This window comes from Dermacentor albipictus, chromosome 2 (genome assembly GCF_038994185.2).
Source record: "Dermacentor albipictus isolate Rhodes 1998 colony chromosome 2, USDA_Dalb.pri_finalv2, whole genome shotgun sequence".
Classification (NCBI taxonomy): Eukaryota; Metazoa; Arthropoda; class Arachnida; order Ixodida; family Ixodidae; genus Dermacentor; species Dermacentor albipictus.
In genome coordinates, this window is record NC_091822.1 from 199,687,618 (window position 1) to 199,707,786 (window position 20,169).

Sequence of the window (20,169 nt, forward strand, 5' to 3'; positions counted from 1 at the left end):
AATGCCTATCAGTTCAATATAGAGCATAATTAGATATAAGCCTGCAAAATAATTGGATGTCATAAAAGCACATACCATTTGCAAAATCACTTTATTGATGAAACTAGCTTAGTTTCGCATGGAATAGTCCTGCATTTTTTTCTTCTTGGACAACTTCACTGCCTGCGACGCACACGCTCCTCCACATTGTCTGAGGAGTCGGAGCAGCTGAGGCCGTAACCTCCCGCATTCGCGCAGAAGCACCGGACTAGTGCGAGTGCACCAATCACTTCGGAGGATGTGGGCAAAGGACCGTCGTTGCTTTCCTCATTGTGTCCACTTTCACTTGCACTCAGTACAATGTCGGCAATGTAGTCTTTGTTTTCCGGTTCTCCCATGGTTGCGACCCCATCATTTGCACTCGCAAACTTGTCCACTGTTGATTCGTCAACAGCTTCCAGGAATTCTGACGGCTCACTCCAAACTTCAGCAACACCTGCAACGGCTTCGTCGCATTCACCAGAATTTACATTCATCACCGAGAACGCGGAAGCCGGCATGGCTGAATCAATTTCGGATGAACCACTCGTACATGACCATGCATACGCGTTGGGCGCCACGGGCACCGGGTCGCAAGTTTGGTCCAGTAGCCCTAATCTCCCCCTTATTCTTCAAGATCGTGCTGAGAGTGCTCTTCGAAAACTTGCACGCTGCGAGGACATCCAACTTCTCATCGCGTACAACCCGATTTATGATTTGGAGCTTCACGACAAAAGGTGAATTTGGCCGCGTCATTACGGCAACACTGCAGGAGAAGGTCCACAAGGTGCACACACAATGAACCAGAAAAGCAGCTAGACAACTCGCACTTTCACCATCTTGCATGACGAGGGCACAAGAGCCTCTGATTGGCTGTCTGAGCAAGCGCTGCGGGCGAGCCAGGATCATTTTTTGCAAGGGGGCGTCGACGGCTTGTGCGAGGCAGCGTGGTCACAGTAGGGAGAGTGGTTGAATCGAGCCGCACCGCCGGGTCTCTCCGCCATTGCAAAGTAAAGCCAACTTCTGAGGGCACTTTTCTGTCGCTTGATGTTCGATATGTTGGGAGTCGCTGCTATTTTTGTTCAATGTAAGCGTAATTTGTGCTATATATACTCATTGTAACTATACCGTGTCCAGAAATTGTTCAATATACAGAATAATTCGATGCAAACAAGTTCGATATACAGTCAAACCTCGATATATCGAACACGGATATATCGAATTATTGCGTATATCGAACAATTTCTATATCACATGGAAAATCGCATGCATTTTTAATTCTTTCTTTCGAACGGGGCCGGATGTAAAATGGATATATCGAACTCCGCCGCCCCAGACCAAGTGCGCTCTGTTGACAGGAGGCGAGCTTTCCCGCAACACTCTCGAAGATAGCGGCGGCGCGATCGGCGTTCCAGACTTCTGCGTACGACAGCTGCCCACATCGGTTGCGCTGAGGGCGCCATTTGAACGTAGCGGCGTACACACGCGGCGGCTTGGAGCCAGCACGGCCGCCTCGATCACGCGCGCACCTATGCGCGCACGGCGGGGCAAGCCTCGCCTTGCGCGCGTGATCGAGGCGGCCGTGGAGCCAGTTGGAGCGCTTTGTCGGTGCTGAGCCACACATCATGTGCATTGCGGACTTCGTTGGCGGTGACGACAGCACCGGAACAGTGGCGGAGTTAACAGACGTGGAGATCGCGGCAGAAGTGACTGCTGAGCGGCCAAACGAAGACCCTGCCGAGGCTGATCCAGCAAACGCTGATGTTGCCCCACTCCCGACTGCAACTGAGGCTGTAGCTGCTTTGGCCGTTGTACGCCGCTACTGCGGCGCAATAGAAGGCACTGGACTGTCTCTTGTGGACCGTTTAGACTATGTTGAGGACGTCGTGGTCAAGCACGCGGTTGCCAATATGAAGCAGGCTACGCTGCTTCAGTACTTTCAGCGAACTAAATAAATACTTTGTTTGAAGCTTCATGTGAGTATCTATTGCGCCACGATTGGTTCATTGATTGATTTGCGCTAGTTTTTGACGCGTTTTCTACGTGATTTTATATATCGAATTCTGGCTATATCGAACTATTTTGCGATCACCGCGCTGTTCGATATATCGAGGTTCGACTGTAGTCGAGTTTGACTTGTGCCAACAGCCGAGTTGAAGCTGTATCTTCTGAGTGCAAACTTAGCCCGTAATTTCTGATTGTGCACTCGAATTTTGATTCTGATTCTGATTTTTTCACTCGAATATATATTGTTATTTAGAGGAATGTTTGAAGTGGTTTTGATTTAATAAAGATATCAAGTTAACAAAATTATTCTTGGGTCCTATTGACTTTGTTAAATTCAGGTTTAACTGTTCATGGACTTTCCTGTGTGGTGCCATAATCTTGTGCGAGGCATTGAAATTTTGGTTCATCTGCAGAGTCATCATTGTCTGAGCTCAGTTGAAAACGTATCACTTTCGTTCTTGGAGCAAAACTCTGTGCAGCTCTCTTGACCTGACCGGTCATCTTAAAACACATTTCCATGTGCAGAGCGGACATATTTCTCACTCAGGCACCGCGCCTACTGCTAAATAAACAAAAGTGGCACAGTGACAACAGTAACATAGACTATTGTCACCACGTCATGTAAGTGACTCAAAGTGGAAGCACTTCATCATCATCAGCCTATTTTTATGTTCAATGTAGGACAAAGGCCTCTCCCTGTGATCTCCAATTACCCTGGCTTGCGCTAGCTCATTCCAACTTGCATCTGCAAATTTCCTAATTTCATCACCCCATCTGATTTTCTGCCGTCCTCAAGCGTGCTTCCCTTTTTTTGGCACCTATTCTGTAATTCTAATAGTCCACCGATTATCCAACAGACGCATTACATGGCCTGCTCAGCTTCGTTTTTTTCTCTTAATGTCAACTAGAATATTGGCTATCCCTGTTTGCTCTCTGATCCACATTGCTCTCTTCCTGTCTGTTAAAGGCGCCCTGAATCACTTTTTATTGAAGTGGAGAAAGGTATTTGAAGGAAAAATAGGCCATTTCAGAAATACTTTGCTGCAAAAAGTACTTCAATGTGTTCAACAGAAGCGGGGTTATTGGCAATCACACAGCTTCCACCATTCTCCTGTTCCTTGTTCAGTGCCTTGCACTGCGAAGGTTACGGTGCAGTGGGGCATGGCTGCAACGCTCCACCTTCTAAATGTCACCATGGCGTGCAGTTAAAATTTCATTTTGAATCTTGACTTTGGTGCCTACGACTTGCTAAAGGTAAGCCAAACGCGGTTGTCCTCAGCCCGTCACTGTGCACTTACCAGTGGGCTTGTGGCACCACCCTGCGGCGGCCATGGTATCTACGCTGTGTAGCCGACCGCAGCTTGATGTCAGCTGTCGGCCAATAGCAGTCGTCTAAGGGAATGGAAAAATAGTGCATCCGAGGACAAAATAATGTGTCTAGAAGAGAGTGAGGACAGGGCCTTCTGTTGAAAAAAAGAGCATTTGAGAGAAAGGTGACTTCGCAATCCGCTTGCGAGCTCCACACACCACGTACGACTACGAAACTTGGTTGAGATGTTCACAGCAGCATATGCTACCCATGGACTATGTTATTTCACCAAGCCTGAGAGGTGGTTCAGGGCCCCTTTATTGTTACACCTAACATTTTTCATTCCATCACTCTTTGTGCGGTCCTTAACTTATTCTCGAGCTTCTTTGTTAACGTCCAAGTTTCTGCCCCATATCTTAGCATCGGTAGAATATAATTATTGTAGACTTTTATTTTTCAAAGGCAATGGTATGCTCCCAGTCAGGATTTGGTTATGCCTGCAATATGCACTCCAACCCATTTTTATTCTTATGCAGATTTCTTTCTCATGATCAGGGTCCCCTGTGGGTAATTGACCTAGATAAATGTACTCCTCTACAGACTCTGGAGGCTGTCTGGCGATCCTGAATTCTTGTTCCCTTGCCAGACTATTGAACATTATGTGTGTATCTGCACATTAATGTGCAGAGACACACATAACTCTTACTCTTCCTCAGTTAAGGTTCTCAATCAATTGTTGTAATTTGTCCCCAGTGTTGCTGAACAGGACAATGTCATCTGCAAACTGAAGGTTGCTGAGATAATTGAGGTACATCTTCACTCCTAAGCCTTCACATTCTAATAGCTTAAGTACTTATTTAAGCATAGTGAAAAACATTGGAGAGATTGTGTCTCCTTGCCTTATTCTTATACATAGATATACTTATCGGCACTTTATCGTGAGGTAGTTTTGCTTATGACAAGTATTGTTGTCAACTATTTTTATACTGCTTCCTTGACATTTGCGGTTGTCATTGGTACAAAAAGGTTTTAATGACCCCGTCAAACTGCCTCTAGCTTGTGCATTTGTATGTCACAATTTTTTTTTTTTCTTGTCCTTTATGCTTGTGATCTAATGTAATGGGCCAAGCAGTCGGCTAGGCTAACTTCTCCAGATCCTATTGAAACAACCTTGCTCTTTCTCTACAAGTGAAATAGTGGCTCTGACTTGCAAAACTGTCACAGCAGTAGTTATGAGATTCCTGTATGTGTATGTGCAGTTCATCGAGAAGTTCCAGGAGGTGAAAGAGGCGACCCGGCTGGCTGCCCAGAAGGCTGGCAACAACGGTGTGGCGGCCGTGCGGCCCCCCGAGGGAGGGGAGGCTGGCGGGGGGGACCCCACGGCGCTTCACAGTGGTGGCAGCCCCAAGCACCAGCAGGCAGCAGCCAAGGCGTCGCTGCCCCAGACAACGGCCGAAGCGCAGCTGCGCTATGAAAACGATAGGCTCAAACTTGCGCTGGCACAGAGCTCGGCAAACGCCAAGAAGTGGGAGGTGGAGCTTCAGACGCTCAAGAACAACAACGGCCGGCTCACATGCGCCTTGCAGGAGAGCACGGCCAATGTAGAGGAGTGGAAGCGGCAACTGCAAGCGCTCAAGGAGGAGAATGCCACCATTCGTGGCCGTATGCTGGATCTGGAGGCTGGCAGTGCCCCCGATGCCCAGGAGCTTCGCCGGGAGCTAGCCACATTGCGCAGCCGTGCTGAGCTTCTAGATCGAGAGCACAAGCAGAAGGACAAAGTGAGCATGTTCTCTGTTTTTCTAGCAGCTGCATCACCGGCCGTGGTGGCTGCTGTGACAATCTGCTGCTGAGCATGAAGTGGCGGGGTTGATTTCCAGTAAGTGTAATTACGTTTCAATGGTGGCAGAATGCAAGAAACGCTTGTTTGTTGCACTTTGAGTGCGTCTTAAGAATCTCTGGTATCCCATGCCATGCACTATGGTAACTATAATAGCCCTTGTGTTGCTTTGGGATGTAAATCTCCATCAATGTAGGTGCTTCGATACAAGATGATATTTATGGTGTAGTCAAATACTATGGATATACAGTATATGCTGATCCTCTACTCCTTTTTTATTTGCTACTTTGCATGATAATTCTAGGAAAAAAAATTTGAAAGCTTGCAATTAGGTATCCATCTTGCCTTACAGAAAACTTGTGCTAGGGGAGTGCTAGGATCATAGTGCACGACCACTACTGCAGGCTCATTGTAGCTGGACAAAGTGATTTTGTGTAAGGTGGGCAAATATTGTGCCTAGGAAAGTACAATATTAGCTACTTGTCTCTTTATGACTTGCCTACCACTTGTTCATGCTAGTGCACTTGTTTGCAATTGCTAGTTGTAGAAGGGATGCATTGCATGCTGAGCAGTAATCGCGAGGAGTTTTTTCTTGTTTGTGCTATGTGTGTTCAATGTGTGCAGAGCTTTGATGCTTACTACTGGTACTACTGGCCACAGCTGAACAATAAAGTTCACATCTAGATGGAATCAAAGGGTCAAAGGCATAATTGAACTTAGGTTATCCATAAACACACCACTAACTAGTTACCGGTTGGTTGGGCCAGCTTAATTTTGTATGAGGATGACATAAAAGAAAGGAACAAGAACACCGCTGACTATCAACTGGCCAAACCACTCGACGTGCACCAACTCTGATTGACGTATATTTGTTGAGATGAGCATATTTAGGTATCATTTGTTTTCTATAAGGGTGGTAAAGATGGTAGCGCTTGGAAGTGTCTTGAGGTCTAACCTAGTCGGCGTTTACGGGCAATGGCATTTCCTGCATGTTCGTGGTGTGGTTTTGAAGGTGATTGTCGACATCCGTAACCGCTTGGTAGCGCTGCCACAGCTGATAGTATTTTTATGCGTTTGCTCACCCTTGAACATGTATGGGGGCTGGTGATCGATGCTGCCGGAGCTCAAACAATGCAGTTTTGCCACATATGTACTCACCATTGCATCGGATGTACTTGGGTGCGACACGTGGTAGCCTCCAGGGTGCTATTCATGCTGTGCAGCAGCACAGGCCTTGTGTGCTTGCTATCACTGTCATTGCTTCATCCTTTGAGTGAAACTGTAATTCATAAATGACTGCATATTTATGGACTCATGAACTGTATTCATGAATGAGATTTGCATTCATGATTGTGCAATAAAGCTGGCACTGCTTCTTGGAACACGCATTTCACTTACATGTTATGACCAATTCCTCTGAAAAAGTGGTATTAATTTTCTGATGTTCTCGGAGCTTCTGCTGGTCCAGGCAGCAACAGCAGTGGTGAAGAGTGATCTGAATCTCATATATCTGTCCATTTGCAGGAGCTGGAGGCACTGAAGCGAAAGTTGGAGGACCAAACGCCAGGCAAAGCAGATGAGAGGCTGAAGGTCAGTGCCTGTTTCCCTCAGCTCATCCTCTTATTTATTTATTTATTTATACCGCAATCCCTTTTCTGGTGATTTTAGCAGAATTATTTACAAAATTCAACAGTCAACAGGGCTTATCTTTTTTGTAATGGTCATGAAGACTGTTTTGTTAATGTTAAAGGGACACTAAAGGTTACCATGAAGTCAAGTTAAGGTGATAAAGCAATGCTCTAGAACGTCTAAGGCATCAATGTAATCGCAAACAGAGCTTTAGTAACTGAAAAATTGAGGTAAATGCATGACACGATTTGAGACCCCCCAGCGACATTTCGGTATTAGGCCGATGACGTAGGCACTCCTCATCATAATTTATGTCACTAGTACTCAACTACTCGTATTAAAAAGATAATTTCATTAGGTTATAAGGCAGAAGAAAATGCTACTTGTCTTCCTCTGTTCGATTCTAAGAAAAATAACATTTTGACGTTACCCTTCAGTAGTATGGGTGGTCGAAAAGTTTCGTTTTCACTCGACTCTTCACGCTCGACTCTGTGCCGCGCGCGCTTCGGAGTTTCAGTTGCTTCGTTATCGCGTTGGGCTGCGCTGGTTCTGCTGGCTGACGAAGCTTGCATTTGGAACAAGCAGGGAGAATGCCACGTCCATGTGATGTCGTGGGATGCGCGAACGGTCCGCGGAACTTGGCCAAGGGCAGCTGCAGCGGCGAATCCGACGTTACTTATCACACCAACGAATGTGCCAACGAGTGAACCTCTCCATTCAAAGCAGTTAAGTGTCGTACCTCTGCCACAGCGCGTTGGCAAAGAGCTGAAAAATTGCATAGTGTGCTCACTGCACTTATGCCAGAGGATTACGAGTTCAACGCCGACTTACTGAAGTCGTGTGGAGTGCCTTTCAAAGCAATGCTTTCCCGTAGCGCTGTTCCGTCGGTCTTGCCTGCATTCTCCGAAGCACAAGAACAACTGCATGTGAAAGACGGGGCGGTGAGTGCGGCATTTGGTTTTCACGAAGGAAAAGCTACAAATGTGCGAATATGTGCAGCCGTGACATACATTTGCCGTCGTAGTAGTACGCAATGACGCCGGCGCGCAAGCCCTCAGCAGTAGGTCACATTCATCAGTGCTTAAATCGCTGAAGTCGAGCCCAGCATCGCGAGCCAATGTGTCGTTGTCAGGGTCGTCCATTGTAGTGAGCATCAAAGTTGGTGTCATAAAATAAAGAACCAGCTTATCGTCGCGTGCTTCCCTTCCACTAGCCACCATAGTTCCATTTTCGCACTGTCGGTTCTGTCTTGGCTCTGTTTCTGGCTGCGCGTTTGCGTTTTGCGCAAAAAAGCCATAGCGCCGTCTGCGGGCACCGTTTTACTCACCGACGGCGCAATGTCACTATGAGACCATGACGTCACCACTCCTCAATTGGAGGGCGGCGATTTGAACTGTGCTAGAGGTATGCGGATGCTTCAGAACGCATTTTCTCTTAAAATAAGTCTCTTCTTCGCATGAAACAAGCGTTTCGAGGTTTCTGGGATCGTATTTCAACAGTCCACATTGACTTAATATTAACCTTTAGTGTCCCTTTAATGGACATTTGCCAGACTTCACACCAATCACAAACTTTTTGAGAGGCGTCATTTAGTATTAGAGGATTGGCAGAATTTTTTTATAGTGGAGCACAGTACACAGTCATCAGCAAACAGTTTTATATTAACAGGGATATGGCGTACAATGTCGTTAATACCGTATTTATTCGAATCTAGGCCGATAGTTTTTTTTCAAATAATCATATTCCAAAGTCTAGGGTCGGCTTAGATTCGAGGATATAAAAAACCGCGCCAGTTTTTCATTGAGACTGCTAAATATGGTGCATACATAGCGCCATCTAGAAAAGTCAGTATAGCAGCCGCTACTAGACGTGCCAGTAGCCAACTATACACAAGTGAGGTCGCCATTTTGACCTGTGTCGTGTCAGCCGTATCAGTATGTGGCGTGGTGTTATCGCGATGGCACCAAGCAGGAGATGCCACTACAGTGCCGCTTTCAATCGAAAAGTTGTGATAGACGCAGAGGTATCGATCGTCAAACCTTCAAGCCGGGCGAGACTTCGGCGTCGACGAGACGTCTGTCGTTGGAGGGGACAACGACAGCAGCTTTTTGCGTGCGCCGCAACAAGGATGGCATTTAGTGGACCAAAGAAAGGAGGCCGTCACCACGAAGTGGAGACAGTTTTGACCAACTTTGTTCGGTAGCTGCAGCGTGGGACGACATCCCAGGTACTTTAATCGTGCGCACCTTTAAAAAGTGCAACATATCTAAGGCACTTGACGGTACCGAAGATAGTGCACTGTTTGAAGGTGTCAGCGACAAGGAACACAGCGATGAGTCTAGCAGCGATGATGACATTGAATGAGCTCTGCCCGTTCAGGTTCAATAAATGCTGTTTGCATTTTGTGAACGCTGTCCTCGTTTTCTTTGTTCGGCCTACATTCGAGGTTATATATATATTTTTTGGTTGGCTTCGGACTTTAGGGGGTCGGCTTAGAATCAGGGTCAGCCTAAATTCGAGTAACTATGGTAAATATTAAAAATAGTAACGGCCCATGCACAGAGCCTTGTGGGACTCCGGAGTCAACTGGTTGTTGGCTTGCCGGGTGATCTTTGCAAACGACATATCACTGCCTATTGCTAAGATAAGCGTTCAGTCAAGTTACAAGTTGTCTGTTCTGTAGCGTTATTTCAGCAATTTTTTATGCGAAACCTTGTCGAAAGCCTTTTCAATGTCCATAAAGAATGCATCAATTTAGTATCCTTTATTTATTAAGTTTGCAGAATTATGCACCGTTTCCACAAGCTGCGTGCAAGTTGAAAACCTTCTGAATCCATGCTGGTATTCAGCTAGTACTTTATGTTTTTCAAGAAACTCCGATATGTGGTTATGAATGATACGTTCAAGTAGTTTGCAAACTGCAGATGTTATTGAGGTTGGTTTATAATGAGCAATGCATTTATTTCCATTTCTATGAAGGGATTTTAACCTGGCAATTCTCCAATCACTTGGCACTTGTCCTTCTAGCGATGACTTTGAAAATAAAACATGGAGGTACTTATCGGCCCATATGGCATACATCTTCAAAAAAACGAATTTGGAATGTTGTCTGGTTCATACGATTTGTTAATGTCAAGATTGAGCAGCTTATTGAAAATACCCTGTTCACTTATGACTACATCTTCAATAGGTGGTAGAGAGATCAAAACTAGGCACAACACTATTATCGTGCTTAAATACCTATTTAAAATGCTCATTAAATGCATTATCTATTTTATTTTCATCATTTACTAGTGCGCCGGCTACATCAAACACTTCACAATCTTTAGATTTGGGGAGATAGGCCAAAATTTCTCAGGTGACGCCGAAATAAAGTTGAGCAGTGATGTTCCATAATAATGCTGTTTGTCTTGGTCACTATGGTTCTTTATTTGAGAAGAAATAGCAGAAATCATTTGCTTCTGTGATACTTGGTCTGAAAATGACTGTTTTCTCTTCTGTAATCTTTTTAATTCATTCGAGTTGTAGCGTCTCCCGAGAAATTCAGGGGTTATTTTTTTTGCTTCTTTTTAGTTCTGCATGGGACAAAACAATCTATACATTCACTTATGAGGCTTTTAAAACAATCCCAATTCAATCCCAATCCCAAAGTTCAACAAGCAGCAATGTTTCATTTGCTTGTGGCAGCAATTTTCACATCATCATCGTTGTTCAAGAAATCTAAATAATTGTGACAGGAGATCTGTAATAGAGACACAATTGGCTTGAGAAAAGTCATGGAAAATAGATGCCTGGCATCTTTCAGTTAGAGAAATGTTAGATAGGGTAAGTAACACTGCATGATGGTCGGATATACCAGAAATAATTTTCCATTTGTAGTTAGCATTAATAACTCAACTAAATAAGAATGAATCAAGAATCGACTTAGAGGTATATTGTATTCTTGTAAAGTTGTCTACAACTTGTAGCAAATCAAATGTAAATGCGATATCCAACACAGCTTTTCCAGATTTGTCATTAGGATCATTAAGCAAAAGAGTAGACCAGTCTGTAGACTGGTCTACTCTAAATAAAATTGCCTGCCAGGACAACAAGATCACCAGGCTTCACATATGGGCTCAGGTAGTTAGTAATGCCTTCTAGTACATTAAGAGAAGAAACAGGGGGTCTATACATGGCTCCGATAACATACCTGACCTTGGCATAATAGGCCTTCAAAACACACATTCAATGTTAGGTGCTTCCGGCATGCTGATTATGTGGATAGAGTCCTTGACAATCATGCATACTCCACCGCCTTTTCCTTCACTATATTTTCTGTATGCACTGCATATATTCGGGACAAATTCACTGTCTTAAATTGCGAGGTTCAACCAGGTAGAAATAGGTCAAGATAGAAATAACTGGATTATAAGAAAACAACAGAGCCTCGAAGTCGGTCACCTCATTCAATATACTTCTAGAATTTGTGTTGAGTACTTTCAGTGAGGGCCGGTCATATGTAGTCATATGTCTACTAAGGAAAGGATTAAAAGCACGTTTGAGCTCCTTATTCGTTTTAAAAATTTGACAGAAAAGTGCAGTAAGACATAAAAACAATTAACTGCATGCTCAAATGCTTTTGTTCTCTGTTAATTGAAGCAGTGTCGCTAATGGCACAATGTAGACAGACAGCATAGCAGTCAACTGGTGTAATCCGAGTGTTTATTCTGGGCATGCATGGAAGTGGGGGAGGGGATGTTCGTTCTAACAGGATAGCTATCAAGCATTCAGCATTTGATCATGATTTTGTTGTCGAGAAGGTCAAGTAGTGATTGACTATGCACAACATGATTTGTATGAAGGAGAATAACTTCGTATTGAAGATCAATCTGGCTTTCAATATCACCGATCATGCTCGACCTAGCTGTTTTGGACTTGTCAAGGATATCCACCATGCACTTCATATGTCTAACTGCATAGATGGGATATTTATCTACCTATCAGCTCACCCACACTGTGCCGCCTCTTCATGCATCTTGACAACACCAGCCACCAAGTGGAAACCTCTGTGTCTACTACTAATCTGGCTAAATGTCTAAAAACACTGCTTCCAACCTACAATTTTGACCAAGTAGCAAGCTTGGCAATGTTTTTAGACCCTTGTTGTAAAATAGTTCTGTACCACCAGGATACTTCAATGGCAAACTGGATTAAACGTCTTGCTTTACGAGAAGCAAGAAAACTGTCAGCACCAAGGAACACAGATATGTTTGCAACTATGAAAGCTTCTGATGATGTTACTTTCACATGAGCACTGTGGAAAGATTTTGATAATTTCATCAACCAGCAGCAATTTTTCATTTGCTTGTTGCAGCAATTTTCACTGCTACAAGCACAGGTTGAAAGATATGTGCATGATGCAATTTTGGGCCAAAAAGAAGATTCATGGGAGTGGTGGTATAAGCCTAGTGGCAACTGTTGGCTTGATTTGCGAAGAGATACCTGTTGATACCAGACACATTTTCGATGTGTGAAGGAACTGTTACATGCAGGAAAATGTCGCTGCTCCCTGAGCATGTCGAGCAGCTTTCCTTTCTTCATGTCAACATTAGATAACTGCAGTTATGAAACTATAAGGCAAAAATGTTGTACTAGAGAAGTTTGCTCACCACAAAGCAAAATTTGGTTTTATGTTATTTGCAGCATAATAATGTTGCTTTTTTTATTGCGATAGCAATTATATGGATACTCCAGGCACATTTCTGCTGTCGCCATCGCCATGAGGTTCTGTGTGAGTGAAAGTTAGGGAGGTTGAGCCGGTGAACGCGGCTCAACCTCGCGTGCGCTAGCGAGGAACACGGCCCAGATGCGTGCCCTCTCCTGTGGCGTGCGAGGCAGAGGGGTCAGGCAAGAAAGGAGGGGCGTTCCTTTCTGGTGACTGCTAGGGTGCCTTGATGTCCTCCTCAACCGCTGCTCTGTACAGAGTAGAGACAACTAGATGACCAAAAAGCAGATTTGGTGCAGCAGCAAGCACTTTTGACGCAGGGTCCAACACATGTGTGTTTACCATATACCATACAGATATTAACTGATATAGTCTATATGTTGTGGAGACAGGTTTGCGCAAGGCTTACCCTGCAAGCGAAGTCAGGAAAGGACGCAATGCTCCTCCACACTGCAACGCACAAAGGGCGCTATGGCCGTGTTCGTCAATACAGCGCAGAAAAGGCACCACAGTCAAATTGTCAACAAACGCGCGTTTATTCACCCAGGATGCAACACAGTGCAACAGTCAAGGCATGTGAGAAAGGCTCACTGTAACACCGATCGAGTACGCACACCTGCACTCAACATGACGTCATTGAAAATACTCATGTCATGCCATGCACATTAGGGAATTTTCTAATAGGGGTCGGCCGGAAAAAAGAAAAGTGTCAGTGTTGCAGCACATGCTCAAGACACGAATACTGTTTTGCGTTTGTGTCGCCAGCGCTATTTTGCCAACATAGCGCATCGACACAAACTCGATGCAAAAGTATTGCATCAACGTAATTGTATAGTATACAGTATTTATGTTAAATAAATTTTCAAACTAACATGGCGGCCCCCATCATAGTGGCTTGCCTTGTGCCACATTCGCTAATACCATTCTTAAAGGGCCTGTCACCAGGCCCCATAGCAAATTTTGGTTATACACTGGAAATTGTTACGTGTCCTCTAGGGAGCGTTCTTCCACAAAAATTTTTCGAATCTGCTCATTAATAGCCAAGATAGAAATATTTCAGGGTCGCGAACCCATGATTTCAGGAAGTGAGCTCCACTGCCAAGCGAGACACTCTCTCCACTTGCCCCTTCTAGCCTCTGAAAGCTGAATTCCTTCCCTGTGTTCTCCCATACCAGACATCGAGGATCACGTGACACATACGTCACGGCCCTGCCTTCATTTTGCAGTGTGGCACATTTCCGCTGACGGAATTGCGTGTAAGGTGTTGTGATTGTCTCGTTTTGTCCAGCGCATGATTTTGCACGCTGTGCATGAAGACACCTGGCTAGCACTATAAGTCAGTGCTACATGAATAGTGAGGCAGACACGAGCGGATCACAGAGCATGATCCCGCTCTGGAACACGGTAGACAATGACATGGTTTCGATTTCTGTGCGTGCTAGTGCATGAAGTGGGAACAAGCAGACGAAACGGGAGTACAACTCTCTTGCTGTGGTGCAAAGTAAAAAAAAAACATGCAGACATTCAGTTTGGGTGTTTTATTATTTCTCTAAGCTTTAGTTCGTCTATTCAAGCAGCATATTACACAAATAACAGATGTTGCATTAAATAATTCTCGAAGTCGCATGTCACCACGAGCGACGTCACTGTGCAAACACATGTACATAGGAGCACTAGCATGTGTACGTCATCCTCAGGCTTGGAGCATGGCGGCTATGAGGAGAAGTGAAAAAGGCATTTGGTTTGAAATTACAGACCTTTCTGCGGTGCGTAGCAATGTAATACCTTGCAGACATGATTGTTATTGTGCAGTATATGCACTGCGCTTATCAGCTCAAATGGCCAGACCTGGTGAGGGGCCCTTTAAATATGCACCACATGCGATTCTGATCGCAGCGGCTCTTTTGCAAAGCCCCGCTGTCACCGATAAACGCAGAACAAGTTTACCTTTAGTCCTAAAATGTAACATCCTCCTTCGCCAAACTCCGTGTAACCAGGTGGGCTTAGATGAACACCAAAATAAAGCATCAGCCAGACGGTACAGCAGCACTACATTGCTTTTTTGTCAGAGAAAAATGCACAAATTACGAACCGGACAACTCCAAAAGGCCCACAGTGTTTCTCATTATACAGTAAGATACTCTGTGGCTGGGCCTCTGCTTCCTTCTATGATGGTGATGATAGCACTATTGGTTTTGATTTCTGTTTTGTTAGCTGTGAAGCATCAATGGAAGAAGGATTTAGCTTTTATTCATGCTTTGGCGCAGTCTCAGTGAAATTTTCTGCTAAAATGCTGTTTTGGCACAGGATGGCGCAAAGGCTCTATCTCGGTGCAGTTTGGTGCAATTGGCGCAGCTGTTCCGCCACTGCTTGGTCTCCTCAGACAGCACCTATACCTTGCAAATAGTGATAATAGCAAAGCCGGACTTTAAGCATATATCTTTTTAACAGGCTGTTGCTAGAATATGTATCCATCATTTGATATCCTCACCATGGTAATTGAAACCACATAATTGAATCAGTACAAAACAATGCAGCAAAATTAATCACGTCATGTTACTTGTGTTATCACAGTTTGTCTGCATTGGGAGATAGGCTTAAAATGTAGTCGCTTTCAGTGCACAGAAAATACCCATTTATCATTTGTTCTCACCTTCTATCACATCAAATCACCATACTTCTGAGTGCATAGATTACACTCTCAATTTAAAACAAATATTTGTTTGAACAAATAAGTTCTGAAGCGCCCCCTTTGCATTGCCAATAAAAAAAAACTAAATTTATTACTGTACTAGCAAACAGTCACACTAGCAGTCATTCTCTTTTCAAAAGACATTGCTAAGCTATCTGGGATTCATTAACGATCCTTTGCATGTTAAGTATTTGACAAATTATTGACTTTTTGAAGCAACATATATTGCTCTGGTCATGGTTCCAAGTTTTTTATTATTACATGTCTGATTCAATAGGTACGCACAATCTGTATGTTATGACTCATAGCTGAGGGCCTATTGTGCAAACCATTTACAAAAATTTCATTAGCCCTGTCAGTACAATAATACAACGAAAACATAAATTAAACTTAATAGCTTGCACAGTCAACTTTTAATTTGACCGTGACGAGACCAACAAAACTGGTAGAATTATCCTACGGGTTGAATTAAGCAAGATACAGAGAAAATGCCAGAACACACCCCACTTATTTGTTCGACAACACTTGCCTGATTTTAACATGCATCTGTATCAAATGCTTTCTGTGTGTTCAAAGTAGAAAACTAATGTATAACTTAAGTAGAAATCTTGGGCGCACTCCATTATTTAGCAAAAAGAGAAATAGGCGGTGGTCTATTATGTGCTGCACAATGGTGGCCAGTTTCCTAAAGTGAGCTGTGCTGCAATATAAATTAGTGTTATGCGCTAAAGCATACAACTGTCTCAAAGGCAGTTTCGCTTTCGTATCAAATTGCACTGCGCAAGCAATTTTGGCATAAGAGCTGCCTCACTGGTAAAACTAAAACAAAATCCAAAGGCGCGACATCATCAGCATCATCACGGAGATAAACTGAATCGTCCTAGTGATCAATATAGCTGATGCTATCGTTCTTCTATTAACCGATTCAGTGTTTTACTTATTTTGGCCAAAATGACCTTATTATATGTGTAAGCATTTCTGTGCCCACCTAAGGAGGAAACCTGTTCCTCCATCACGTAAGATGATCGCTTTCAAGATAGGGCCTGCAGCAGCAAGCAAATTGACCTTCGTGCTGCCTCTCGTTTCAATGCGAACTAAGTGGCAAGAACAGCGCTCGGCGCACTGTGTCCTCATTGCAGATCGCTTTCAAGATAAGGCCCACGCGTCTCGCTTCAACGTGAACTAAGCGGCGAGAACACAGCACATGAAGCTATCAGCACGTGGCGCAATATGCCCCCATCGCAGATTGCTCGCAAGATAGGGGTTGCGTGGCCGTACCATACGCCACCGGGGTATGTTTGATTACGGTTCATAATGGTTCGATGTGGATGGATAATGCACTAAAGAGCAATAATGGCTTATAATGATCAGAACGCCATCAGCGCACTTGGCGCCGCCACCTGCAGTAGTTTGCATGTGTCATCAGTTCACCTTGCTCTGCTGTCAACAGCAGTTTGTGTCACCGCAGAGCTGTCGATTGTACTGGCTGGATCAAGCTTCATGACATTGATAATGACACTGAGCTGCGTGGAGATGATCAAATGGTACAATGCTTATGCATACTTAGACAACTCCTACAGGAGTTTCTGCGAGAATTTGTCCGCTTTTCCTTTTTATGGCTTAGCATATTCTTGCTCATATAACCGGTTCTAAGATTGCCAAAAATTTAGCAGTAATGTCAGGGTACGGATTGCAGTCGCCAACCGTTTATTTGGACTTCACGGGGACTGCGGAAATGTCCAAATGAACAGGCGTCCAAGAAAGCAGAATAAAAAAAATAAATAAATCCCATATTTCCACGCACTTATTCGGGCTCAGCAGTAGGCTTGAAGAAATCGTGAATGCGCCATTGCATGCTGTTCCGTTTATGCATAATCAGATAAGCATGAATCTCGGAGAGGGTTGTACAGTCACTATAGGTGACTGAAAGCACAGTCACTGCTTGTACACGCTCCGCATGCGATGGCAGCGTAGCACATTGTGCGTCATCTTCCGACTGGGCATCATTGTCCGGCGGTGCAGCAGAAACATGACGAATGATCTGAATCTCAGTACAAACTGTGAAACTGTCAGATGAGACGGTGTCTGGAATCGCAATGCAACCATTGCGCAGGTCTCTGCAGAACATTTTCGGTATTAGTAGGGAGCACATCGGAAGGCGACAAAACCTAGGCCTCCCGGCACCCGCTTGCCGGCATTCCCCAGCGCAGTCTGCGCAGGCACTGTCGGTGCCATTAGACATTTGACGGGATGTTTCCATATGCCACGTTAGATCACCGCAACCTCGACACAGCACACAAAGCAAACATCATCACGCTGTCATGCCGACACCAGTCGCACAAACGAAAAACATGGCCTACTCGCAGCATTGTGCACGAAGAAACAAATCGGCTGCTGGATTGTCTTGACATGGCTTACTAAGCTGAGACCGGAACTGCTGTAGCCACAAACCAGGCAGAAATGATGATGATGGGTGGGGATTTACAGTAGTGCCTCTTCGTGGGGCAGCAAGGAGGCTCCATTCAAAACAAAAATGGCGTTCAGCAAGTCAAACCATGCACCAGTTAGAGTCGGTGCATGGTGCTCTCGATCGATTTGGCTCAAGGAGTGTCCGAAAAATCTGGCGAGAGGTTGCAAGGTGTCCGAACTTTCGGCAGTTGTTATACATTGTGTCTATGAGGAGAATGGCGGTGCCGCGAAGCAGGCCGAATAATCGAGCATGCCCGAATTTTTGGAGTCCGAAAAATCAGTAGGCGACTGTATACATGAATTTCGCCTTGAAGTGTGGCTTGCACTGCCGTGAGGCCACACCTCAAGGCAAGGTTCTCCGCCAGTCAGAGTTTCATTATCTCCTAGGAAACACCCTCTCCCCACTCCTGCGTGTTGAAGTTTCCTCCTCCTCTCCTTCATGATGGTCGCCCATTCTTTTTCCCTTTAGAGGTGGCAATTTTGGGTTTAGTAAGGGAATCGCGCAGGCTCTTCCATGCAAGCGATCTCGCACGACAGCGACGCAATGAAGATGGCTGTCGCATTTGCTCGTCGCCTACATGTCTTACCCCATGCGAGCGATAATGTTGAGCGACATCTCCCCGGTGTTGCCGGTATGAGGGCAGCAAATACATGTCGAAACTAGCATGACGCATGCTGTATTAATTTTATGTACTTTACTCTAAAAAGCAGCATAAAATATTTCTGAAGGTCTTGCAGTAGGTTCTTATTTTTGCATGTATAAAAATTAAATTGTTTGCTCGTTCCGTGCGACAGTCGGTAGTATTTGAGTGATGTACGTACATACAGTTTTGGCTTCGTGCTATTGGCTAGTCGCTCATAGCAGTTCCGGGCGATGAGCAACAAATTTCTGAGCAATTGATTGACAAGGCCGAGCGATCTGTTAGAGCGACAGCCAGTTTCGTCGCTCGAAGCCATCGCTTGTCACAGTAACGCACAAAATCGCTCTCGTGGGTTTAGCCTTTAGGTCACGCTTTCCTGCGGCGCTCCCTCAGTCCGCGAGAAGTGCTTCGCGATACAATGGTGAGCCAGATCACCGTTGGGGTTTTCGGCTTGGTCGCATATGCTCCATCGTCGTTGCCCATGCAAGGGCTGCTCCGTCTGCACTGTCATCCACTGTCGTGTGAGTGCTAGCCGTGAAGTGATCTGATTCACATAGCTTATCATGTGACTGGTTCATCCGCAGTAACGTCTGGCGTGTGAATCTAGCTTTGTCTGCTCACTAAAGAACGGATGACCAGAGCCGCTGGCCGAAGATACGACATAGATGGAGATGTTTGGAGACGTTTCTCCAAAGATTTAAGGTATGCAGATATTTCCGTGGATAATACGTGCATATATTTTATCTCTCCGGACTGTAGTAATTGGGGGTGCGGGTTATAGGAAGAAATGTACAGTATTTTGAAGCTTCACTCCATCAGAAACCCTTCTAAAGCTTTTTCAACCAATTTGTTTCATGTATTTGGCGTGGAAAACTGATTTTTACCTCTTCACTATGCAATGTACATGTACTTGTCATTGCTACTACAGGACAGTTAGAAACGAGGAAAATGCTTCATTTTACCCTGTTTGAAAGTCGGCTATTCTACAAAGCAAAGTTCTTCACCGAATATTTTCTGAAACTTCTCTTCATGACCATTTCTTTCAGTAACTGCCTGTCGTCTTTTCACGCCGGGACCACCATTTCAAAATCAAGCACAAACCATGTCACACGTTACAATATGCACACTCTTTTATACCCCGCACCATCATTGAATGAAATAGCTTGCCTTTTGATATTGTCACTGAACCTGACCCTGTAAACTTTCACAACATGCTTTGCACTGTTAATTAGTTGCATTGTTATTGTGTGTGTGTGTGCTTGTGAGTTACTATTAAGTATCTGTATTAATACCATGGTCTTGTGAACGTGCATATTTTCACCATTTGATTATGCTCTGTGCATGAGATTTCTTTTTATAACTAATTATTTTTGTACTTATTGTTTTTTACTAGCTAAACTCTGGTAGCATAATTTTGTTGTGTACTTCGTCCATTTGTTTTTTTGCGATTACTGCATTGTAATCAGTCTTATGTTTGTACTGCCCCCTTATGCAAGACCCTAAACTGAGGGCCTTTAAAGGTACTGTGAATGAAATGAATAAATAAATAAATAAATAAATGAATAAATAAATTCTTGCACTTCTAAGGCAGGTGACAAATTATGTGGAATTCCTTCAAGCACAGAATGGCCCGGAGACTTTGCCTCAGGGCTTGCACCATGAAATCCAAGTTTCTTTCTGGCGCTGCTTTCCAGTCGAGTCTTTCTCGTCGCTCAAAGAAAAAAGCTCTACTGCATCGCTTTCACTGTCAGAGCCAAGCAGCGGCTTACTTTTGCACGTGTGACTCATGCGCAAGCTGTCTGTGGCAGATGCCATCATTCCGAATCTGCCAAAAGGAGCTAAAGGCGCTCAATTCCAAAA

General features: G+C 44.5%; 1 protein-coding gene across 3 annotated transcripts in view; it reads left to right on the forward strand.

The window, feature by feature from the left end:
* homer (protein) overlaps positions 1–20,169 on the forward strand; it is a 41,879-nt gene that overhangs the window by 18,061 nt on the left and 3,649 nt on the right. For all 3 annotated transcript variants that reach the window (XM_065435354.1, XM_065435353.1, XM_065435355.1), the window contains exons 3-4: positions 4,594–5,112; positions 6,696–6,761. In XM_065435354.1, the coding sequence (XP_065291426.1) occupies positions 4,594–5,112; positions 6,696–6,761 (585 nt within the window). The remainder of the gene's footprint in view (positions 1–4,593; positions 5,113–6,695; positions 6,762–20,169) is intronic.